This window comes from Argopecten irradians, chromosome 6, assembly GCF_041381155.1.
Source record: "Argopecten irradians isolate NY chromosome 6, Ai_NY, whole genome shotgun sequence".
Lineage (NCBI taxonomy): Eukaryota > Metazoa > Mollusca > Bivalvia > Pectinida > Pectinidae > Argopecten > Argopecten irradians.
Genome location: NC_091139.1, coordinates 28,227,312 through 28,253,503, shown reverse-complemented (window position 1 = coordinate 28,253,503; position 26,192 = coordinate 28,227,312). Strand labels below are relative to the sequence as shown.

Below are 26,192 nucleotides of genomic sequence, written 5' to 3'. Positions count from 1 at the left end.
AAGTGAGGAATCAGTGAATATCAAAGTAGATGGAGAAATAGACCTGCCTCAATCTGAAGTGACAGGGTCTTTGGAGATTGAAACTGATGTTTGCAAGGAGAGAGAAGAATCATCAACAGAGGTAGAAACTGTCAAATCAACCGATGGGCAATCCGACAAAGGCGATATTGAATGATAATGCCGAAAGCGACAAAACAGACAGGAATGAATCTTCTGTAGAAGCAAGTATGGAAACAATACCACCCTTGGGAGTGGGTGTCGTCGCATCCTCATCAGAACTTCTTTTGAATCAAGAAGCAGTAGATATCAAAGATAAAGGAGAGATCGAACTGCCTCATACTGACGTGACAGGAAGTTTGGAGATCGAAACTGATGTTTGCAAGGAAAGAGAAAATTCCCCAACAGAGGTAGAAACTGCCAAATCAACTGATGAACAATCCGAGAAAGACGATATGCATGATGATACCAAAATAGATAACACAGACAAGAATGACTCAACAGAAACAACAGACACAAGCAACGGATCATTAGATAAGGAAGAGACAGACGCAAAATATTCTGTAGAAGCAAGTATGGCAAATATACCATCCTTGGGGGTGGGTGTCGTAGCAACATCAGCAGAACTTCTTTCTAATAAAGAAGAAGCAGATATTAAAGTTGAAGGAGAGATCGAAATGCCCCATACTGAAGTGACAGGAACTTTGGAGATTGAAAATCAGAACGAACGAGAAATAGTTGTCGAAACTGTCACTGAACAGGAACAGGAAGAGAGCAAAAATGTGGCAACATCTGATGAAGCAACAAATATCGAAACTACCAACGATTCCAAAGAGGATAACACCGAGAGCGATGATACAAAGAAGACAGACTCAATTGAAACAACAGATATTAGCCACGCACCAGAAGATAAGGAGGAGACAGATTCAAAATCCTCCATAGATGCAAATGTAGAAATGACGACAACGTTGGAAGATGGTGTCGCTGCATCTGCAGCAGAATCTCAGTCAAATGAGGTTTCAGTTGATATCAAAGTAGATGGAGAGATTGACATACCTCAAACTGAAGTGAGCGCGAATTTGGAAATCGAAAATCAGAACAAACAAGACATATGTGTCGAAACTCTTTCTGGACAGCATCAGCAAGATAGCATAAATGTGGCAACATCTGATGAAGCAACAGATATCGAAACTACCAACGATTCTAACGAGAGAGGAGAATCATCAACAGAGATAGAAACTGTCAAATCAACCGATGGGCAATCCGACAAAGACGATATTGATGATAATGCCGAAAGCGACAAAACAGACAGGAATGACTCTTCTGTAGAAGCAAGTATGGAAACAATACCATCTTTGGGAGTGGATGTCCCCGCATCCTCAGCAGAACTTCTTTCGAATCAAGAAGCAGTAGATATTAAAGTTGAAGGAGAGGTCGAACTACCTCATACTAACGTGACAGGAACTTTGGAGATCGAAACTGATGTTAGCAAGGAAAGAGAAGAATCCCAAACAGAGGTAGAAACTGCCAAATCAAATGATGATCAATCCGAAAATGACGATATCAACGATAATACCATAATAGATAACACCGACAAGAATGACTCAACAGAAACAACAGACATAGGCAACGAATCATTAGATAACGAAGAGACAGACGCAAAATATTCTGTAGTAGCAAGTATGGCAAATATACCGTCCTTGGGGATGGGTGTCGCAGCAACCTCAGCAGAACTTCTTTCTAATCAAGAAGAAGTAGATATTAAAGTTGAAGGAGAGATCGAACTGCCCCATACTGAAGTGACAGGAACTTTGGAGATCGAAAATCAAAACGAACAAGAACTAGTTGTCGAAACTGTTCTTGGACAGGAACAGGAAGAGAGCAAAAATGTGGCGACATCTAATGAAGCAACAGATATCGTAACTACCAACGATTCTAAAGAGGATAACATTGAGAGCGATGATATAAAGAAGGCAGACTCAATTGAAACAACAGATATTAGCCACGCACCAGAAGATAAGGAGGAGACAGATTCAAAATCCTCCATAGATGCAAATGTAGAAATGACGACAACGTTGGAAGATGGTGTTGCAGCATCTGCAGCAGAATCTCAATCAAATGAGGTTTCAGTTGATATCAAAGTAAATGGAGATATTGACATGCCTCAAACTGACGTGAGCGCGAATTTGGAAATCGGAAATCAGAACGAACGAGAAATAGTTGTCGAAACTGTTTCTGGACAGGAACAGGAAGAGAGCAAAAATGTGGCAACATCTAATGAAGCAACAGATATCGAAACTTCCAACGATTCTAAAGAGGATAACACCGAGAGCGATGATACAAAGAAAAAAGACTCAATTGAAACAACAGACATTAACGTTGTACCAGAAGATAAGGAGGAGAAAGACGCAAAATCCTCCTTAAATGGAAATGTAGAAATCACTTCCGCCTTGGAAGATGATGTCACAGCGTCCTCAACGGAATTTCAGTCAAGTGAGGAATCAGTGAATATCAAAGTAGATGGAGAAATAGACCTGCCTCAATCTGAAGTGACAGGGTCTTTGGAGATTGAAACTGATGTTTGCAAGGAAAGAGAAGAATCATCAACAGAGGTAGAAACTGTCAAATCAACCGATGGGCAATCCGACAAAGGCGATATTGATGATAATGCCGCAAGCGACAAAACAGACAGGAACGAATCTTCTGTACAAGCAAGTATGGAAACAATACCACCCCTGGGAGTGGGTATCGTCGCATCCTCAGCAGAACTTCTTTCGAATCAAGAAGCAGTAGATATTAAAGTTGAAGGAGAGGTCGAACTGCCTCATACTGACGTGACAGGAAGTTTGGAGATCGAAACTGATGTTTGCAAGGAAAGAGAAAATTCCCCAACAGAGGTAGAAACTGCCAAATCAACTGATGAACAATCCGAGAAAGACGATATGCATGATGATACCAAAATAGATAACACAGACAAGAATGACTCAACAGAAACAACAGACACAAGCAACGGATCATTAGATAAGGAAGAGACAGACGCAAAATATTCTGTAGAAGCAAGTATGGCAAATATACCATCCGTGGGGGTGGGTGTCGTAGCAACATCAGCAGAACTTCTTTCTAATAAAGAAGAAGCAGATATTAAAGTTGAAGGAGAGATCGAAATGCCCCATACTGAAGTGACAGGAACTTTGGAGATTGAAAATCAGAACGAACGAGAAATAGTTGTCGAAACTGTCACTGAACAGGAACAGGAAGAGAGCAAAAATGTGGCAACATCTGATGAAGCAACAGATATCGAAACTACCAACGATTCTAAAGAGGATAACACCGAGAGCGATGATACAAAGAAGAAAGACTCAATTGAAGCAACAGATATTAGCCACGCACCAGAAGATAAGGAGGAGACAGATTCAAAATTCTCCATAGATGCAAATGTAGAAATGACGACAACGTTGGAAGATGGTGTCGCAGCATATGCAGCAGAATCTCAGTCAAATGAGGTTTCAGTTGATATCAAAGTAGATGGAGAGATTGACATACCTCAAACTGAAGTGAGCGCGAATTTGGAAATCGAAAATCAGAACAAACAAGACATATGTGTCGAAACTCTTTCTGGACAGCATCAGCAAGATAGCATAAATGTGGCAACATCTGATGAAGCAACAGATATCGAAACTACCAACGATTCTAACGAGAGAGGAGAATCATCAACAGAGATAGAAACTGTCAAATCAACCGATGGGCAATCCGACAAAGACGATATTGATGATAATGCCGAAAGCGACAAAACAGACAGGAATGACTCTTCTGTAGAAGCAAGTATGGAAACAATACCATCTTTGGGAGTGGATGTCCCCGCATCCTCAGCAGAACTTCTTTCGAATCAAGAAGCAGTAGATATTAAAGTTGAAGGAGAGGTCGAACTACCTCATACTAACGTGACAGGAACTTTGGAGATCGAAACTGATGTTAGCAAGGAAAGAGAAGAATCCCAAACAGAGGTAGAAACTGCCAAATCAAATGATGATCAATCCGAAAATGACGATATCAACGATAATACCATAATAGATAACACCGACAAGAATGACTCAACAGAAACAACAGACATAGGCAACGAATCATTAGATAACGAAGAGACAGACGCAAAATATTCTGTAGTAGCAAGTATGGCAAATATACCGTCCTTGGGGATGGGTGTCGCAGCAACCTCAGCAGAACTTCTTTCTAATCAAGAAGAAGTAGATATTAAAGTTGAAGGAGAGATCGAACTGCCCCATACTGAAGTGACAGGAACTTTGGAGATCGAAAATCAAAACGAACAAGAACTAGTTGTCGAAACTGTTCTTGGACAGGAACAGGAAGAGAGCAAAAATGTGGCGACATCTAATGAAGCAACAGATATCGTAACTACCAACGATTCACGATTCTAAAGAGGATAACATTGAGAGCGATGATATAAAGAAGGCAGACTCAATTGAAACAACAGATATTAAGCCACGCACCAGAAGATAAGGAGGAGACAGATTCAAAATCCTCCATAGATGCAAATGTAGAAATGACGACAACGTTGGAAGATGGTGTTGCAGCATCTGCAGCAGAATCTCAATCAAATGAGGTTTCAGTTGATATCAAAGTAAATGGAGATATTGACATGCCTCAAACTGAAGTGAGCGCGAATTTGGAAATCGGAAATCAGAACGAACAAGAAATAGTTGTCGAAACTGTTTCTGGACAGGAACAGGAAGAGAGCAAAAATGTGGCAACATCTGATGAAGCAACAGATATCGTAACTTCCAACGATTCTAAAGAGGGTAACACCGAGAGCGATGATACAAAGAAGAAAGACTCAATTGAAACAACAGACATTAACGTTGTACCAGAAGATAAGGAGGAGAAAGACGCAAAATCCTCCTTAAATGGAAATGTAGAAATCACTTCCGCCTTGGAAGATGATGTCGCAGCGTCCTCAACGGAATTTCAGTCAAGTGAGGAATCAGTGAATATCAAAGTAGTTGGAGAAATAGACCTGCCTCAATCTGAAGTGACAGGGTCTTTGGAGATTGAAACTGATGTTTGCAAGGAGAGAGAAGAATCATCAACAGAGGTAGAAACTGTCAAATCAACCGATGGGCAATCCGACAAAGGCGATATTGATGATAATGCCGAAAACGACAAAACAGACAGGAATGAATCTTCTGTAGAAGCAAGTATGGAAACAATACCACCCTTGGGAGTGGGTATCGTCGCATCCTCATCAGAACTTCTTTTGAATCAAGAAGCAGTAGATATCAAAGATAAAGGAGAGATCGAACTGCCTCATACTGACGTGACAGGAAGTTTGGAGATCGAAACTGATGTTTGCAAGGAAAGAGAAAATTCCCCAACAGAGGTAGAAACTGCCAAATCAACTGATGAACAATCCGAGAAAGACGATATGCATGATGATACCAAAATAGATAACACAGACAAGAATGACTCAACAGAAACAACAGACACAAGCAACGGATCATTAGATAAGGAAGAGACAGACGCAAAATATTCTGTAGAAGCAAGTATGGCAAATATACCATCCTTGGGGGTGGGTGTCGTAGCAACATCAGCAGAACTTCTTTCTAATAAAGAAGAAGCAGATATTAAAGTTGAAGGAGAGATCGAAATGCCCCATACTGAAGTGACAGGAACTTTGGAGATTGAAAATCAGAACGAACGAGAAATAGTTGTCGAAACTGTCACTGAACAGGAACAGGAAGAGAGCAAAAATGTGGCAACATCTGATGAAGCAACAAATATCGAAACTACCAACGATTCCAAAGAGGATAACACCGAGAGCGATGATACAAAGAAGACAGACTCAATTGAAACAACAGATATTAGCCACGCACCAGAAGATATGGAGGAGACAAATTCAAAATTCTCCATAGATGCAAATGTAGAAATGACGACAACGTTGGAAGATGGTGTCGCAGCATCTGCAGCAGAATCTCAGTCAAATGAGGTTTCAGTTGATATGAAAGTAGATGGAGAGATTGACATGCCTCAAACTGAAGTGAGCGCGAATTTGGAAATCGCAAATCAGAACGAACAAGAAATAGTTGTCGAAACTGTTTCTGGACAGGAACAGGAAGAGAGCAAAAATGTGGCAACATCTGATGAAGCAACAGATATCGAAACTACCAACGATTCTAACGAGAGAGAAGAATCATCAACAGAGGTAGAAACTGTCAAATCAACCGATGGACAATCCGACAAAGACGATATTGATGATAATGCCGAAAGCGACAAAACAGATAGGAATGACTCTTCTGTAGAAGCAAGTATGGAAACAATACCATCTTTAGGAGTGGATGTCCCAACATCCTCAGCAGAACTTCTTTCGAATCAAGAAGCAGTAGATATTAAAGTTGAAGAAGAGGTCGAACTGCCTCATACTAACGTGACAGGAACTTTGGAGATCGAAACTGATGATAGCAAGGAAAGAGAAGAATCCCAAACAGAGGTAGAAACTGCCAAATCAAATGATGATCAATCCGAAAATGACGATATCAACGATAGTACCATAATAGATAACACCGACAAGAATGACTCAACAGAAACAACAGACATAAGCAACGAATCATTAGATAACGAAGAGACAGACGCAAAATATTCTGTAGAAGCAAGTATGGAAACAATACCACCCTTGGGAGTGGGTGTCGCCGCATCCTCATCAGAACTTCTTTCGAATCAAGAAGCAGTAGATATTAAAGTTGAAGGAGAGATCGAACTGCCTCATACTGACGTGACAGGAACTTTGGAGATCGAAACTGATGAAGCAAGGAAAGAGAAGAATCCCCAAACAGAGGTAGAAACTGCCAAATCAAATGATGATCAATCCGAGAATGACGATATCAACGATAATACCATAATAGATAACACCGACAAGAATGACTCAACAGAAACAACAGACACAAGCAACGAATCATTAGATAAGGAAGAGACAGACGCAAAATCTTCTGTAGAAGCAAGTATGGCAAATATACCGTCCTTGGGGATGGGTGTCGCAGCAACCTCAGCAGAACTTCTTTCTAATCAAGAAGAAGTAGATATTAAAGTTGAAGGAGAGATCGAACTGCCCCATACTGAAGTGACAGGAACTTTGGAGATCGAAAATCAGAACGAACAAGAAATAGTTGTCGAAACTGTTCTTGGACAGGAACAGGAAGAGAGCAAAAATGTGGCGACATCTAATGAAGCAACAGATATCGTAACTACCAACGATTCTAAAGAGGATAACATTGAGAGCGATGATATAAAGAAGGCAGACTCAATTGAAACAACAGATATTAGCCACGCACCAGAAGATAAGGAGGAGACAGATTCAAAATCCTCCATAGATGCAAATGTAGAAATGACGACAACGTTGGAAGATGGTGTTGCAGCATCTGCAGCAGAATCTCAATCAAATGAGGTTTCAGTTGATATCAAAGTAAATGGAGATATTGACATGCCTCAAACTGAAGTGAGCGCGAATTTGGAAATCGAAAATCAGAACGAACAAGAAATAGTTGTCGAAACTGTTTCTGGACAGGAACAGGAAGAGAGCAAAAATGTGGCAACATCTAATGAAGCAACAGATATAGAAACTTCCAACGATTCTAAAGAGGATAACACCGAGAACGATGATACAAAGAAGAAAGACTCAATTGAAACAACAGACATGAACGCCGTACCAGAAGATAAGGAGGAGAAAGACGCAAAATCCTCCTTCAATGGAAATATAGAAATAACTTTCCGCCTTGGAAGATGATGTCGCAGCGTCCTCAACGGAATTTCAGTCAAGTGAGGAATCAGTGAATATCAAAGTAGATGGAGAAATAGACCTGCCTCAATCTGAAGTGACAGGGTCTTTGGAGATTGAAACTGATGTTTGCAAGGAGAGAGAAGAATCATCAACAGAGGTAGAAACTGTCAAATCAACCGATGGGCAATCCGACAAAGGCGATATTGATGATAATGCCGAAAGCGACAAAACAGACAGGAACGAATCTTCTGTAGAAGCAAGTATGGAAACAATACCACCCTTGGGAGTGGGTGTCGCCGCATCCTCATCAGAAATTCTTTCGAATCAAGAAGCAGTAGATATCAAAGTTGAAGGAGAGATCGAACTGCCTCATACTGACGTGACAGGAAGTTTGGAGATCGAAACTGATTTGCAAGGAAAGAGAAAATCCCCAACAGAGGTAGAAACTGCCAAATCAACTGATGAACAATCCGAGAAAGACGATATGCATGATAATACCAAAATAGATAACACAGACAAGAATGACTCAACAGAAACAACAGACACAAGCAACGGATCATTAGATAAGGAAGAGACAGACGCAAAATATTCTGTAGAAGCAAGTATGGCAAATATACCATCCTTGGGAGTTGGTGTCGTAGCAACATCAGCAGAACTTCTTTCTAATAAAGAAGAAGCAGATATTAAAGTTGAAGGAGAGATCGAAATGCCCCATACTGAAGTGACAGGAACTTTGGAGATTGAAAATCAGAACGAACGAGAAATAGTTGTCGAAACTGTCACTGAACAGGAACAGGAAGAGAGAAAAAATGTGGCAACATCTGATGAAGCAACAGATATCGAAACTACCAACGATTCTAAAGAGGATAACACCGAGAGCGATGATATAAAGAAGACAGACTCAATTGAAACAACAGATATTAGCCACGCACCAGAAGATAAGGAGAAGACAGATTCAAATTCCGACATAGATGCAAATATAGAAATGACGACAACGTTGGAAGATGGTGTCGCAGCATCTGCAGCAGAATCTCAGTCAAATGAGGTTTCAGTTGATATCAAAGTAGATGGAGAGATTGACATGCCTCAAACTGAAGTGAGCGCGAATTTGGAAATCGCAAATCAGAACGAACAAGAAATATGTGTCGAAACTGTTTCTGGACAGCATCAGCAAGATCGCATAAATGTGGCAACATCTGATGAAGCAACAGATATCGAAACTACCAACGATTCTAACGAGAGAGGAGAATCATCAACAGAGATAGAAACTGTCAAATCAACCGATGGGCAATCCGACAAAGACGATATTGATGATAATGCCGAAAGCGACAAAACAGACAGGAATGACTCTTCTGTAGAAGCAAGTATGGAAACAATACCATCTTTGGGAGTGGATGTCCCCGCATCCTCAGCAGAACTTCTTTCGAATCAAGAAGCAGTAGATATTAAAGTTGAAGAAGAGGTCGAACTGCCTCATACTAACGTGACAGGAACTTTGGAGATCGAAACTGATGTTAGCAAGGAAAGAGAAGAATCCCAAACAGAGGTAGAAACTGCCAAATCAAATGATGATCAATCCGAAAATGACGATATCAACGATAATACCATAATAGATAACACCGACAAGAATGACTCAACAGAAACAACAGACATAAGCAACGAATCATTAGATAACGAAGAGACAGACGCAAAATATTCTGTAGAAGCAAGTATGGCAAATATACCGTCCTTGGGGATGGGTGTCGCAGCAACCTCAGCAGAACTTCTTTCTAATCAAGAAGAAGTAGATATTAAAGTTGAAGGAGAGATCGAACTGCCCCATACTGAAGTGACAGGAACTTTGGAGATCGAAAATCAGAACGAACAAGAAATAGTTGTCGAAACTGTTCTTGGACAGGAACAGGAAGAGAGCAAAAATGTGGCGACATCTAATGAAGCAACAGATATCGTAACTATCAACGATTCTAAAGAGGATAACATTGAGAGCGATGATACAAAGAAGGCAGACTCAATTGAAACAACAGATATTAGCCACGCACCAGAAGATAAGGAGGAGACAGATTCAAAATCCTCCATAGATGCAAATGTAGAAATGACGACAACGTTGGAAGATGGTGTTGCAGCATCTGCAGCAGAATCTCAGTCAAATGAGGTTTCAGTTGATATCAAAGTAAATGGAGATATTGACATGCCTCAAACTGACGTGAGCGCGAATTTGGAAATCGGAAATCAGAACGAACGAGAAATAGTTGTCGAAACTGTTTCTGGACAGGAACAGGAAGAGAGCAAAAATGTGGCAACATCTAATGAAGCAACAGATATAGAAACTTCCAACGATTCTAAAGAGGATAACACCGAGAACGATGATACAAAGAAGAAAGACTCAATTGAAACAACAGACATGAACGCCGTACCAGAAGATAAGGAGGAGAAAGACGCAAAATCCTCCTTCAATGGAAATATAGAAATAACTTTCGCCTTGGAAGATGATGTCGCAGCATCCTCAACGGAATCTCAGTCAAGTGAGGAATCAGTGAATATCAAAGTAGATGGAGAAATAGACCTGCCTCAATCTGAAGTGACAGGGTCTTTGGAGATTGAAACTGATGTTTGCAAGGAGAGAGAAGAATCATCAACAGAGGTAGAAACTGTCAAATCAACCGATGGACAATCCGACAAAGATGATATTGATGATAATGCCGAAAACGACAAAACAGACAGGAATGAATCTTCTGTAGAAGCAAGTATGAAAACAATACCACCCTTGGGAGTGGGTATCGTCGCATCCTCATCAGAACTTCTTTTGAATCAAGAAGCAGTAGATATCAAAGATAAAGGAGAGATCGAACTGCCTCATACTGACGTGACAGGAAGTTTGGAGATCGAAACTGATGTTTGCAAGGAAAGAGAAAATTCCCCAACAGAGGTAGAAACTGCCAAATCAACTGATGAACAATCCGAGAAAGACGATATGCATGATGATACCAAAATAGATAACACAGACAAGAATGACTCAACAGAAACAACAGACACAAGCAACGGATCATTAGATAAGGAAGAGACAGACGCAAAATATTCTGTAGAAGCAAGTATGGCAAATATACCATCCTTGGGAGTTGGTGTCGTAGCAACATCCGAAGAACTTCTTTCTAATAAAGAAGAAGTAGATATTAAAGATGAAGGAGAGATCGAACTGCCCCATACTGAAGTGAAAGGAACTTTGGAGATCGAAAATCAGAACGAACAAGAATAGTTGTCGAAACTGTTTCTGGACAGGAACAGGAAGAGAGCAAAAATGTGGCAACATCTGATGAAGCAACAGATATCGAAACTACCAACGATTCTAAAGAGGATAACACCGAGAGCGATGATACAAAGAAGAAAGACTCAATTGAAACAACAGATATTAGCCACGCACCAGAAGATAAGGAGGAGACAGATTCAAAATCCTCCATAGATGCAAATGTAGAAATGACGAAAACGTTGGAAGATGGTGTCGCAGCATATGCAGCAGAATCTCAGTCAAATGAGGTTTCAGTTGATATCAAAGTAGATGGAGAGATTGACATACCTCAAACTGAAGTGAGCGCGAATTTGGAAATCGAAAATCAGAACAAACAAGACATATGTGTCGAAACTCTTTCTGGACAGCATCAGCAAGATAGCATAAATGTGGCAACATCTGATGAAGCAACAGATATCGAAACTACCAACGATTCTAAAGAGGATAACACCGAGAGCGATGATACAAAGAAGACAGACTCAATTGAAACAACAGACATTAACGCCGTACCAGAAGATAAGGAGGAGAAAGACGCAAAATCCTCCTTAAATGGAAATGTAGAAATTACTTCCGCCTTGGAAGATGATGTTGCAGCGTCCACAACGGAATCTCAGTCAAGTGAGGAATCAGTGAATAACAAAGTAGATGGAGAAATAGACCTGCCTCAATCTGAAGTGACAGGGTCTTTGGAGATTGAAACTGATGTTTGCAAGGAGAGAGAAGAATCATCAACAGAGGTAGAAACTGTCAAATCAACCGATGGACAATCCGACAAAGACGATATTGATGATAATGCCGAAAGCGACAAAACAGACAGGAATGAATCTTCTGTAGAAGCAAGTATGGAAACAATATCATCCTTGGGAGTGGGTGTCGCCGCATCCTCATTAGAACTTCTTTCGAATCAAGAAGCAGTAGATATTAAAGTTGAAGGAGAGATCGAACTGCCCCATACTGACGTGACAGGAACGTCGGAGATCGAAACTGATTTGAACAAGGAAAGAGAAGAATCCCCAACAGAGGTACAAACTGCCAAATCAAATGATGATCAATCCGAGAATGACGATATGCATGATAATACCAAAATAGATAACACAGACAAGAATGACTCAACAGAAACAACAGACACAAGCAACGAATCATTAGATAAGGAAGAGACAGACGCAAAATCTTCTGTAGAAGCAAGTATGGCAAATATACCATCCTTGGGAGTGGGTGTCGTAGCAACCTCAGCAGAACTTCTTTCTAATCAAGAAGAAGTAGATATTAAAGTTGAAGGAGAGATCGAACTGCCCCATACTGAAGTGACAGGAACTTTGGAGATCGAAAATCAGAACGAACAAGAACTAGTTGTCGAAACTGTTCTTGGACAGGAACAGGAAGAGAGCAAAAATGTGGCGACATCTAATGAAGCAACAGATATCGAAACTACCAACGATTCTAAAGAGGATAACACCGAGAGCGATGATACAAAGAAGAAAGACTCAATTGAAACAACAGATATTAGCCACGCACCAGAAGATAAGGAGGAGACAGATTCAAAATCCTCCATAGATGCAAATGTAGAAATGACGACAACGTTGGAAGATGGTGTCGCAGCATCTGCAGCAGAATCTCAGTCAAATGAGGTTTCAGTTGATATCAAAGTAGATGGAGAGATTGACATGCCTCAAACTGAAGTGAGCGCGAATTTGGAAATCGAAAATCAGAACAAACAAGACATATGTGTCGAAACTCTTTCTGGACAGCATCAGCAAGATAGCATAAATGTGGCAACATCTGATGAAGCAACAGATATCGAAACTTCCAACGATTCTAAAGAGGATAACACCGAGAGCGATGATACAAAGAAGAAAGACTCAATTGAAACAACAGACATGAACGCCGTACCAGAAGATAAGGAGGAGAAAGACGCAAAATCCTCCTTAAATGGAAATGTAGAAATTACTTCCGCCTTGGAAGATGATGTCGCAGCGTCCTCAACGGAATTTCAGTCAAGTGAGGAATCAGTGAATATCAAAGTAGATGGAGAAATAGACCTGCCTCAATCTGAAGTGACAGGGTCTTTGGAGATTGAAACTGATGTTTGCAAGGAGAGAGAAGAATCATCAACAGAGGTAGAAACTGTCAAATCAACCGATGGACAATCCGACAAAGACGATATTGATGATAATGCCGAAAGCGACAAAACAGACAGGAATGAATCTTCTGTAGAAGCAAGTATGGAAACAATACCATCTTTGGGAGTGGATGTCCCCGCATCCTCAGCAGAACTTCTTTCGAATCAAGAAGCAGTAGATATTAAAGTTGAAGGAGAGATCGAACTACCCCATACTGACGTGACAGGAACGTCGGAGATCGAAACTGATTTGAACAAGGAAAGAGAAGAATCCCCAACAGAGGTACAAACTGCCAAATCAAATGATGATCAATCCGAGAATGACGATATGCATGATAATACCAACATAGATAACACAGACAAGAATGACTCAACAGAAACAACAGACACAAGCAACGAATCATTAGATAAGGAAGAGACAGACGCAAAATCTTCTGTAGAAGCAAGTATGGCAAATATACCATCCTTGGGAGTGGGTGTCACAGCAACCTCAGCAGAACTTCTTTCTAATCAAGAAGAAGTAGATATTAAAGTTGAAGGAGAGATCGAACTGCCCCATACTGAAGTGACAGGAACATTGGAGATAGAAAATCAGAACGAACAAGTTGTCGAAACTGTTTCTGGACAGGAACAGGAAGAGAGCAAAAATGTGGCAACATCTGATGAAGCAACAGATATCGAAACTACCAACGATTCTAAAGAGGATAACACCGAGAGCGATGATACAAAGAAGAAAGACTCAATTGAAACAACAGATATTAGCCACGCACCAGAAGATAAGGAGGAGACAGATTCAAAATCCTCCATAGATGCAAATGTAGAAATGACGACAACGTTGGAAGATGGTGTCGCAGCATATGCAGCAGAATCTCAGTCAAATGAGGTTTCAGTTGATATCAAAGTAGATGGAGAGATTGACATACCTCAAACTGAAGTGAGCGCGAATTTGGAAATCGAAAATCAGAACAAACAAGACATATGTGTCGAAACTCTTTCTGGACAGCATCAGCAAGATAGCATAAATGTGGCAACATCTGATGAAGCAACAGATATCGAAACTACCAACGATTCTAAAGAGGATAACACCGAGAGCGATGATACAAAGAAGACAGACTCAATTGAAACAACAGACATTAACGCCGTACCAGAAGATAAGGAGGAGAAAGACGCAAAATCCTCCTTAAATGGAAATGTAGAAATTACTTCCGCCTTGGAAGATGATGTTGCAGCGTCCACAACGGAATCTCAGTCAAGTGAGGAATCAGTGAATAACAAAGTAGATGGAGAAATAGACCTGCCTCAATCTGAAGTGACAGGGTCTTTGGAGATTGAAACTGATGTTTGCAAGGAGAGAGAAGAATCATCAACAGAGGTAGAAACTGTCAAATCAACCGATGGACAATCCGACAAAGACGATATTGATGATAATGCCGAAAGCGACAAAACAGACAGGAATGAATCTTCTGTAGAAGCAAGTATGGAAACAATATCATCCTTGGGAGTGGGTGTCGCCGCATCCTCATTAGAACTTCTTTCGAATCAAGAAGCAGTAGATATTAAAGTTGAAGGAGAGATCGAACTACCCCATACTGACGTGACAGGAACGTCGGAGATCGAAACTGATTTGAACAAGGAAAGAGAAGAATCCCCAACAGAGGTACAAACTGCCAAATCAAATGATGATCAATCCGAGAATGACGATATGCATGATAATACCAACATAAATAACACAGACAAGAATGACTCAACAGAAACAACAGACACAAGCAACGAATCATTAGATAAGGAAGAGACAGACGCAAAATCTTCTGTAGAAGCAAGTATGGCAAATATACCATCCTTGGGAGTGGGTGTCACAGCAACCTCAGCAGAACTTCTTTCTAATCAAGAAGAAGTAGATATTAAAGTTGAAGGAGAGATCGAACTGCCCCATACTGAAGTGACAGGAACTTTGGAGATCGAAAATCAAAACGAACAAGAACTAGTTGTCGAAACTGTTCTTGGACAGGAACAGGAAGAGAGCAAAAATGTGGCAACATCTGATGAAGCAACAGATATCGAAACTACCAACGATTCTAAAGAGGATAACACCGAGAGCGATGATACAAAGAAGAAAGACTCAATTGAAGCAACAGATATTAGCCACGCACCAGAAGATAAGGAGGAGACAGATTCAAAATCCTCCATAGATGCAAATGTAGAAATGACGAAAACGTTGGAAGATGGTGTCGCAGCATATGCAGCAGAATCTCAGTCAAATGAGGTTTCAGTTGATATCAAAGTAGATGGAGAGATTGACATACCTCAAACTGAAGTGAGCGCGAATTTGGAAATCGAAAATCAGAACAAACAAGACATATGTGTCGAAACTCTTTCTGGACAGCATCAGCAAGATAGCATAAATGTGGCAACATCTGATGAAGCAATAGATATCGAAACTACCAACGATTCTAAAGAGGATAACACCGAGAGCGATGATACAAAGAAGACAGACTCAATTGAAACAACAGACATTAACGCCGTACCAGAAGATAAGGAGGAGAAAGACGCAAAATCCTCCTTAAATGGAAATGTAGAAATTACTTCCGCCTTGGAAGATGATGTTGCAGCGTCCACAACGGAATCTCAGTCAAGTGAGGAATCAGTGAATAACAAAGTAGATGGAGAAATAGACCTGCCTCAATCTGAAGTGACAGGGTCTTTGGAGATTGAAACTGATGTTTGCAAGGAGAGAGAAGAATCATCAACAGAGGTAGAAACTGTCAAATCAACCGATGGGCAATCCGACAAAGACGATATTGATGATAATGCCGAAAGCGACAAAACAGACAGGAATGAATCTTCTGTAGAAGCAAGTATGGAAACAATATCATCCTTGGGAGTGGGTGTCGCCGCATCCTCATTAGAACTTCTTTCGAATCAAGAAGCAGTAGATATTAAAGTTGAAGGAGAGATCGAACTACCCCATACTGACGTGACAGGAACGTCGGAGATCGAAACTGATTTGAACAAGGAAAGAGAAGAATCCCCAACAGAGGTACAAACTGCCAAATCAAATGATGATCAATCCGAAAATGACGATATGCATGATAATACCAAAATAGATAACACAGACAAGAATGACTCAACAGAAACAACAGACACAAGCAACGAATCATTAGATAAGGAAGAGACAGACGCAAAATCTTCTGTAGAAGCAAGTATGGCAAATATACCATCCTTGGGAGTGGGTGTCACAGCAACCTCAGCAGAACTTCTTTCTAATCAAGAAGAAGTAGATATTAAAGTTGAAGGAGAGATCGAACTGCCCCATACTGAAGTGACAGGAACATTGGAGATAGAAAATCAGAACGAACAAGTTGTCGAAACTGTTTCTGGACAGGAACAGGAAGAGAGCAAAAATGTGGCAACATCTGATGAAGCAACAGATATCGAAACTACCAACGATTCTAAAGAGGATAACACCGAGAGCGATGATACAAAGAAGAAAGACTCAATTGAAGCAACAGATATTAGCCACGCACCAGAAGATAAGGAGGAGACAGATTCAAAATCCTCCATAGATGCAAATGTAGAAATGACGAAAACGTTGGAAGATGGTGTCGCAGCATATGCAGCAGAATCTCAGTCAAATGAGGTTTCAGTTGATATCAAAGTAGATGGAGAGATTGACATACCTCAAACTGAAGTGAGCGCGAATTTGGAAATCGCAAATCAGAACGAACAAGAAATAGTTGTCGAAACTGTTTCTGGACAGGAACAGGAAGAGAGCAAAAATGTGGCAACATCTGATGAAGCAACAGATATCGAAACTACCAACGATTCTAAAGAGGATAACACCGAGAGCGATGATACAAAGAAGACAGACTCAATTGAAACAACAGACATTAACGCCGTACCAGAAGATAAGGAGGAGAAAGACGCAAAATCCTCCTTAAATGGAAATGTAGAAATTACTTCCGCCTTGGAAGATGATGTTGCAGCGTCCTCAACGGAATCTCAGTCAAGTGAGGAATCAGTGAATATCAAAGTAGATGGAGAAATAGACCTGCCTCAATCTGAAGTGACAGGGTCTTTGGAGATTGAAACTGATGTTTGCAAGGAGAGAGAAGAATCATCAACAGAGGTAGAAACTGTCAAATCAACCGATGGACAATCCGACAAAGATGATATTGATGATAATGCCGAAAACGACAAAACAGACAGGAATGAATCTTCTGTAGAAGCAAGTATGGAAACAATACCACCCTTGGGAGTGGGTATCGTCGCATCCTCATCAGAACTTCTTTTGAATCAAGAAGCAGTAGATATCAAAGATAAAGGAGAGATCGAACTGCCTCATACTGACGTGACAGGAAGTTTGGAGATCGAAACTGATGTTTGCAAGGAAAGAGAAGAATCCCCAACAGAGGTACAAACTGCCAAATCAAATGATGATCAATCCGAGAATGACGATATGCATGATAATACCAACATAAATAACACAGACAAGAATGACTCAACAGAAACAACAGACACAAGCAACGAATCATTAGATAAGGAAGAGACAGACGCAAAATCTTCTGTAGAAGCAAGTATGGCAAATATACCGTCCTCGGGGATGGGTGTCGCAGCAACCTCAGCAGAACTTCGTTCTAATCAAGAAGAAGTAGATATTAAAGTTGAAGGAGAGATCGAACTGCCCCATACTGAAGTGACAGGAACATTGGAGATCGAAAATCAAAACGAACAAGAAATAGTTGTCGAAACTGTTTCTGGACAGGAACAGGAAGAGAGCAAAAATGTGGCAACATCTGATGAAGCAACAGATATCGAAACTACCAACGATTCTAAAGAGGATAACACCGAGAGCGATGATACAAAGAAGAAAGACTCAATTGAAACAACAGATATTAGCCACGCACCAGAAGATAAGGAGGAGACAGATTCAAAATCCTCCATAGATGCAAATGTAGAAATGACGACAACGTTGGAAGATGATGTCGCAGCATCTGCAGCAGAATCTCAGTCAAATGAGGTTTCAGTTGATATCAAAGTAGATGGAGATATTGACATGCCTCAAACTGAAGTGAGCGCGAATTTGGAAATCGAAAATCAGAACGAACAAGACATATGTGTCGAAACTCTTTCTGGACAGCATCAGCAAGAGAGCAAAAATGTGGCAACATCTGATGAAGCAACAGATATCGAAACTACCAACGATTCTAAAGAGGATAACACCGAGAGCGATGATACAAAGAAGACAGACTCAATTGAAACAACAGACATTAACGCCGTACCAGAAGATAAGGAGGAGAAAGACGCAAAATCCTCCTTAAATGGAAATGTAGAAATTACTTCCGCCTTGGAAGATGATGTTGCAGCGTCCACAACGGAATCTCAGTCAAGTGAGGAATCAGTGAATAACAAAGTAGATGGAGAAATAGACCTGCCTCAATCTGAAGTGACAGGGTCTTTGGAGATTGAAACTGATGTTTGCAAGGAGAGAGAAGAATCATCAACAGAGGTAGAAACTGTCAAATCAACCGATGGACAATCCGACAAAGACGATATTGATGATAATGCCGAAAGCGACAAAACAGACAGGAATGAATCTTCTGTAGAAGCAAGTATGGAAACAATATCATCCTTGGGAGTGGGTGTCGCCGCATCCTCATTAGAACTTCTTTCGAATCAAGAAGCAGTAGATATTAAAGTTGAAGGAGAGATCGAACTGCCCCATACTGACGTGACAGGAACGTCGGAGATCGAAACTCATTTGAACAAGAAATTAAAGTTGAAGGAGAGATCAAGAACAGGATCTTTGGGAGATCGAGAAAAGAGAAATTCCCGAGTTTGTCGAAACTGTTGCTGGACAGGAACAGGAAGAGAGCAAAAATGTGGCAACATCTGATGAAGCAACAGATATCGAAACTACCAACGATTCTAAAGAGGATAACACCGAGAGCGATGATACAAAGAAGAAAGACTCAATTGAAACAACAGATATTAGCCACGCACCAGAAGATAAGGAGGAGACAGATTCAAAATCCGACATAGATGCAAATATAGAAATGACGACAACGTTGGAAGATGGTGTCGCAGCATCCTCAGTAGAATCTCAGTCAAATGAGGAATCAGTGGATATCAAAGTAAATGGAGAAATAGACCTGCCCCAATCTGAAGTGAGCGCCACTTTGGAGATCGAAAATCAGAACGAACAAGAAATAGTTGTCGAAACTGTTTCTGGACAGGAACAGGAAGAGAGCAAAAATGTGGCAACATCTGATGAAGCAACAGATATCGAAACTACCAACGATTCTAAAGAGGATAACACCGAGAGCGATGATATAAAGAAGACAGACTCAATTTGAAACAACAGACATTAACGCCGTACTAGAAGATAAGGAGGAGAAAAACGCAAAATCCTCCTTAAATGGCAATGTAGAAATTACTTTCGCTTTGGAAGATGATGTCGCAGCGTCCTCAACGGAATCTCAGTCAAGTGAGGAATCAGTTAATATCAAAGTAGATGGAGAAATAGACCTGCCTCAATATGAAGTGACAGGATCTTTGGAGATTGAAACTGATGTTTGGAAGGAGAGAGAAGAATCATCAACAGAGGTAGAAACTGTCAAATCAACCGATGGGCAATCCGACAAAGACGATATTGATGATAATGCCGAAAGCGACAAATCAGACAGGAACGAATCTTCTGTAGAAGCAAGTATGGAAACAATACCACCCTTGGGAGCGGTTTCGCCGCATCCTCATCAGAACTTCTTTCGAATCAAGAAGCAGTAGATATCAAAGTTGAAGGAGAGATCGAACTGCCTCATACTGACGTGACAGGAACTTTGGAGATCGAAACTGATGTTAGCGAGGACAGAGAAGAAACCCCAACAGAGGTAGAAACTGCCAAATCAACTGATGAGCAATCCGAGAATGATGATATGCATGATAATACCAAAATAGATAACACAGACAAGAATGACTCAACGGAAACAACAGACACAACCAACGAATCATTAGATAACGAAGAGACAGACACAAAATCTGTAATAGTTGTCGAAACTGTTTCTGGACAGGAACAGGAAGAAGACATCATAAATGAGACAGTATATGATAAATCAACAGATACTGTATCTATGAATAATGCTAAAGAGAATAACAACAATAGCGATAATACAGACAAAAAGGACTCGGATAGAACGACAGACAGTGGAGATCCACTAGCAGATGAGCAAGGGGCAGTGGTACAATCCTCCATAAATGAAAATGTAGATATTGTATCAACAATGGAAACTGAGTAATGCAGCATCCTCATCAGAAATTCCTGCGTATGAAGACACAGTGAATATTGAAGTAAAAGGAGAAGTTGTCCCGCATCAAACTGAAGTGACGCCGTCTTTGGAGATAAGAAATCATAATGAGCAAGGATACGTTGTTGATTTTGTTTTTGGAAATGGACATGAAGACAATACAAATGAGACAACAGCTGACCATTCCGCAGATACAGTATATGCGAATGAGGCTAAATATGATCACATCGAAAACGACAATACAGACACTGACAAAGCACTTAAAGATTTTCCTATTTCTGCGATGATGGAAAATGTGAAAGAAAATGTCGACATGGAAAACCAGAGTAAACACGATATAAGTTTCGAAACTGAACCTAGTCAATGCACAGACAGCATCACAAATGAGGCTGAATCTGTGAGGTCAACCGATGTTCTTTATGAGGAAGATGATTTTGAAGATTTTACCGAAAGTGATTATTCAGATAACGAACAAGATAAGGGACCATCAGACAGAGAAGAATATGGAGAAATAGATGGACCTAGTTCAGAATTCTTAGATATGGAGAAAAAGAGTGATCAGGTAGAAACTGTCCCTAGACAGAGACAAAATGAGAACTTAAAGGTGAAAAGCCCTGTCATGTTGACCAATACTCTTTCCGGAATAGCAGACATTGAGGATATTACTAAAGATGACAATTCAGAGTCCAAACGAATAAAAGAAAACATACATGGTAGTGGTACACCAAAGGCGGGAGATGAAACTGCTTCACATACTGACGATACACCTGAAACTACTCTTGATAGCGGTAAACCAAAGGCGGGAGATGGAACTACTACACATACTGACGATACACCTGAAACCACTCTTGATAGCGGTAAATTAAAGGCGGGAGATGAAACTACTACACATACTGACGATACACCTGAAACCACTCTTGATAGCGGTACACCAAAGGCGGGAGATGAAACTACTACACATACTGACGATACACCAGAAACCACTCTTGATAGCGGTACACCAAAGGCGGAAGGTGAAACTACTACACATACTGACGATACACTAGACAGCATACATGATAGCGGTGCATCAAAAGCGGGAAATGAAAATACTGCACATACTTACGATATACCAGAAACTATTGATGAAACGATGCATGATAGTGATACAACTGAGACGGGAGATGAAACAAAATATTCTAGCGATGCACTAGAGATGATAGAGGGAACCACACACGGTTCCGATACACTCGATGAGGCCAAAGATAAAATCAGACATGCTAGCAATACTTCAGAGACGAGAGATGAAAGGAAAGTTGCTAGCGATGTAACAGAAACGATAAATGAAAAGAAACATGATAGTGATGCAGCAGTCGAGACAATAAATAACACCATATATGCTTTCGATACACAAGATGACAACATACATGCTAGCAATACTCCAGAGTCGGAAGATGGAACAAAACATGTTAGCAACACACCAGATGAGACGCGGGATGAAACCGCACATGCTCGCGATACACAAGATGAGACGAGAGGTGAAACTACAAATGCCCGTGATACACCAGATGAGACGAGAGATGAAACTACACAAGCTCGCGATACACAGGATGAAACGAGAGATGAGACTGCACGTGGTCTTGATGCACAAAATGAGACGAGAGATGAAACTGGACATGCTCGCGATACACAGGATGAGACGAGAGATGAGACTACAAATTCCCGCGATACACCAGATGAGACGAGAGATGAAACTACACATGTTCGTGATACACAAGATGAGACGAGAGATGAAACTCTCGATGCACAAAATGAGACGGGAGATGAAACTGGACATGCTCGCGATACACAAGATGAGACGAGATATGCAAATGCACATGCACGAGATTCACAAGATGAGACTAGACATGAAACTGCACATGCTCGCGATACACACGATGTAATAGAAGATGAAACAGCACATGTTAGCGGTACTGCAAAGGAGACGAGGGATGAACACCAGAAAATCAAATCATACTCGAGAGGACAGGAGAAAACTGACAAACCGCGTACCGGGAGATCACTAGACAGGAAAGCAGGAATTACAACCGAAACCAGAGGCAGAACGAATACAAGTGACCGCACAAATACAGTCTCCAAGAGACAAAGGAATACAGAAATATCATCTAAACATAATCATCCTACGGTGACAAAGACAACGAAATCAACCGATAAATCAGCATCAAGGAACACATCGCCAACCAAACGTAGCCCTACAAGGGCAACAACGTGGTCAAAGCCAGAGGTCAAACCAATACCAAGATATATATCTCCGAAACGCAGCCCTTCAAGGGCCACAAGGGATTCTAAAATGGAGGTTAAAACAACAATAGGTCAGCCACCACGCAAGCGCAGCTCTACAAGGACCGCAAAGGGGAATAACCCAGAGGTTATAACAACTTTAAGATATATATCTCCTAAACGAAGTCCTACAAGGAGAGCAAACGAAACTAGCGCGGAGCTCAAACCAACACCAAGATATATGTCACCTATACGTAGTCCACGAAGGCACGGAGCTGAAACCAAATCACCATCAAGGCACATATCTCCTAAACGCAGTCCTAGACGGAACGAAACGGAGGTGGGTCAACCACCAGTACATGCCAAGGATTCCATTGCAGAAACTGGAGAAAGGGGACGTAAAACGACCTCGAAAGCAAAAGAAAGTTTTTCCAAAGGGAAGCCAGTATTCCGAAATCCAGTAGCATGGAAATGAAACAATGATTATGATGCTAAGTTTGATGGTTATTGACAGTTTCTTTGGGTAACCACAAAAGACAAATGCGTTTTGTTAGAGCCTTGATGAGCACGGATAAAAAAGATCTAATTAAAATGATTGATATCACAGTGACGATTAGAAAGTGAAACTTCTAATCACCGAAACTTCTAGATCGTGAATATGAACTGATGCTTTATAAAAGTTAAGTTGTTAACTGTATATTTAATAGTTTTATTTGTTGGATATTAATGCGTCATGGTTCAGATAACATATCTTTTTTTAAACAATTTTAATTATTTTACAAACTATTTGATGAGACAAACTAATTTTTTCAACGATTGTCTAGGCAGGCATGTTAACATGGAGGTCATTACTGTGATTTACTGTAACAGAGAATACTAACAAACATGTACGTAATATTGTATACGTTTTATATTGTTAACATGAAATGAACACTTTGAGCTAAAATTTCAATAATTAGTAAACTGATTATAAATACGATAAAATATTCAAATTGTGCCAAATATATATAGTTTATACATAATTCCGTCCATATGTTTGTCGGATTTCCCGACTTTGTATATTTTCTTTCACTTGCATATTTTGTATATAAAGGCACGAAGCAGTCTCTCCCAAAGTGCATTGCGGTCCCCACACTTCATCTCTGTAAACGACCACGGGAGATAATTGAAAAACGTATTTCGGACGTATTCTAGGTTTTTAATACAAATTTAAAGGTTTCCCTTCGTATCATTTGCCTATAAACGGCTGTCTGATCTGACAGAATATTCAGTATTAAACCAAACAATTATGAATTATTTTATGTGTACTTCGATTTTATAAAAACAATCACTGTGACGTCATATATAAAGGAGGCACAATGTATCAAACAATCGGCATGACGTAATATTCTGTGACCCGAGACCAACAGACGGCCAGTGTAGGGACCGCAATGAACCCTGTGAGAGATTGGACTCGAATATGCGACCGTTTCTCTCTCTTTTATTTTTCTCAGCATATTTGTATAACTGATTAATCACTATTTAAAGATTTTTAATTATCTTCATTAAAAGCTATTATTGTACGGCAAATTTAATAAACTATTCCATTTTTTCTAACTGTTTTTATTCTATTTTTTTCCGCTTGGGAAGAGTTTTGCATGATAAACGGTTTGTATATTTTTGTTTACGTCGTTTAAAGTTATATGTGCCATAACATGTACTCATTAGATGTTAATATAATCATTTTTGGCAGTACTGCCAAAATCTCTTTCAGATTTTATTTCAAGGTATAAAATTAAAACCAATGTATTTAAAGTATTGTAATTCTCAAAATGTTGGTAACTTTTGGTGGTGAATAACATATCAAAAACTCTTCTCGATTTATAAGTATGGAAAATATATAACTTTAATCAGACATGGTCATTTGAGGACGCGCCACAATAAAAATGTGAGGATATTCATTGGTATCCAGAGAGAAATTGTTGGCCCGGTGTCAGTACCTAGTCAAAGCCCCAAATGGATATCGCACTGGCAACCAAGAGGTGAAGGGCTTGTTGGTAATATTTCGGATAATTATCTGATGTTCCATCACTATTGACATACCAACTGAATTTTGGACTGATTTTTTTTTATATTTTTGTTTATTGATAAAGGTGGCAAAATGCAACAATACTAGTCTACAATGAGCATATAAAAAAGTAGCAAAGAGCTTTTTTAATTGACATCGTTCCGTCTACCAAATTTTAGTAATGGAAATATATCAAGAAACGTAAGTACAATTAATACCGAAACACGATTTCTCTAAAAAGAAGATAATTTCACTTTCCTTAACACTAGAGGCTAAATAAGTAAAACGTTACTCTTGTTTCTAATATCCATACATTTCATGTCTAAATTTGCTAATCCCATGCTTAAATTTATTACGTGCCTAAAGATCGGTTGATGGTTGGTTTGATATTTCATTTACCGCTTATCAACAGTCATTTAATGACGGCCAGCCATGTTTGCATTATTTTTGTGTGAACGTCTGTTATTTTGTTGTATCTCTTTGCAACAGTGGAAACTCTTGACTAATTTATAGTGCTGTAACAGTGAAGCATACGACAGTGATACACAGTACATCATACTAACAATGGACAACCAGTCGTCCCACTTCCTTTATTCTGAACGCATAGCAGGAGCAGAAACTACCACTTTTATAGATTATGAGCTGATAGTGTATCTTCATTATGCAGATATTTCTGTACAGAACGTCAGAACATCTCTTAGAATTTGCTTTAGATATTACGACATTCATTTGTTAGAAACTGACTTCAGTTTCTCTATGACGAACTGACCAATACCTTCTACAAAGGAAGATTTAAAGTATCCATGCTTTGCCTTGATCATTTGTTTCGTTTATATACGTATGCAAATGCATACTTATTGAAGATTCTCTGTGTAATATTGCTCATTTAATTTGAACATTAACCCATATGAGCGAATGATTATAAAAACATAGTTTATATAATACAAAGGATATACTAGCACATGTTTTTATGAAATAAATACGTAATTATTATTTTCAAACTATCCGTTTTGTAATTAGTATATAATACAAGTTGGGACATATATGACTTGCTTATAATAAAAAAACCAAAAACATGCAAACAAACAAAGCATAGCATCATACTTTTAGTGTCCAATAAAACTTGTGACCTTGTGACGATACGAAACTAAGAACACTCGTATCCCAGCAGCGTTCTTGTCTAAAATACTTGACATAATAAATGCATGCGGTTAAAGATAAAAGAAGTACATTGTAAATCAATAATCCAAAAATCGATATCTGCGTGATCAGACATAAATTATTTATATTCTGAAAATACGAAACTAAAACCTAACACCACACCAGAATATTCAACGGAACGGAACGTAGGTAAACACTATGCAAAATAAGAGTAAAGGACTTTTTCATTTGTGGATATTAGG

General features: G+C 39.8%; 3 protein-coding genes across 3 annotated transcripts; all 3 read left to right on the top strand.

Annotated features, from left to right (window-relative positions):
• Window positions 1-143: 143 nt before the first annotated feature.
• On the top strand, window positions 144-4,430 carry LOC138326429 (dentin sialophosphoprotein-like). The gene has a single exon (XM_069272538.1). It carries the CDS (start codon window positions 144-146, stop codon window positions 4,428-4,430), a length of 4,287 nt encoding a protein of 1,428 aa, XP_069128639.1.
• A 125-nt stretch (window positions 4,431-4,555) lies between these two features.
• LOC138326428 (dentin sialophosphoprotein-like) lies at window positions 4,556-7,786 on the top strand. Its single transcript, XM_069272537.1, has one exon. It carries the CDS (start codon window positions 4,556-4,558, stop codon window positions 7,784-7,786), a length of 3,231 nt encoding a protein of 1,076 aa, XP_069128638.1.
• A 508-nt stretch (window positions 7,787-8,294) lies between these two features.
• Window positions 8,295-24,338, top strand: LOC138326427 (serine-rich adhesin for platelets-like). Its single transcript, XM_069272536.1, has 6 exons — window positions 8,295-10,943; window positions 11,057-19,015; window positions 19,047-19,503; window positions 19,544-19,888; window positions 20,014-20,279; window positions 20,446-24,338. Exons 1-6 carry the CDS (start codon window positions 8,385-8,387, stop codon window positions 23,215-23,217), a joined length of 14,358 nt encoding a protein of 4,785 aa, XP_069128637.1. The 5' UTR covers window positions 8,295-8,384; the 3' UTR covers window positions 23,218-24,338.
• The last annotated feature ends 1,854 nt before the right edge of the window (window positions 24,339-26,192 follow it).

What these genes read in the sequence shown, in the direction of transcription:
- LOC138326429 (XM_069272538.1), top strand. Translation starts at nt 144, where the DNA reads ATGGGCAATCCGACAAAGGCGATATTGAATGATAATGCCGAAAGCGAC.
- LOC138326428 (XM_069272537.1), top strand. Translation starts at nt 4,556, where the DNA reads ATGACGACAACGTTGGAAGATGGTGTTGCAGCATCTGCAGCAGAATCT.
- LOC138326427 (XM_069272536.1), top strand. Translation starts at nt 8,385, where the DNA reads ATGGCAAATATACCATCCTTGGGAGTTGGTGTCGTAGCAACATCAGCA. An exon ending in TTCTTTCTAATAAAGAAGAA is followed by an intron (nt 10,944 to 11,056) that starts GTAGATATTAAA and finishes GTTTCTGGACAG; the next exon opens with GAACAGGAAGAGAGCAAAAA. An exon ending in AAGACATCATAAATGAGACA is followed by an intron (nt 20,280 to 20,445) that starts GTATATGATAAA and finishes ATGAAAATGTAG; the next exon opens with ATATTGTATCAACAATGGAA.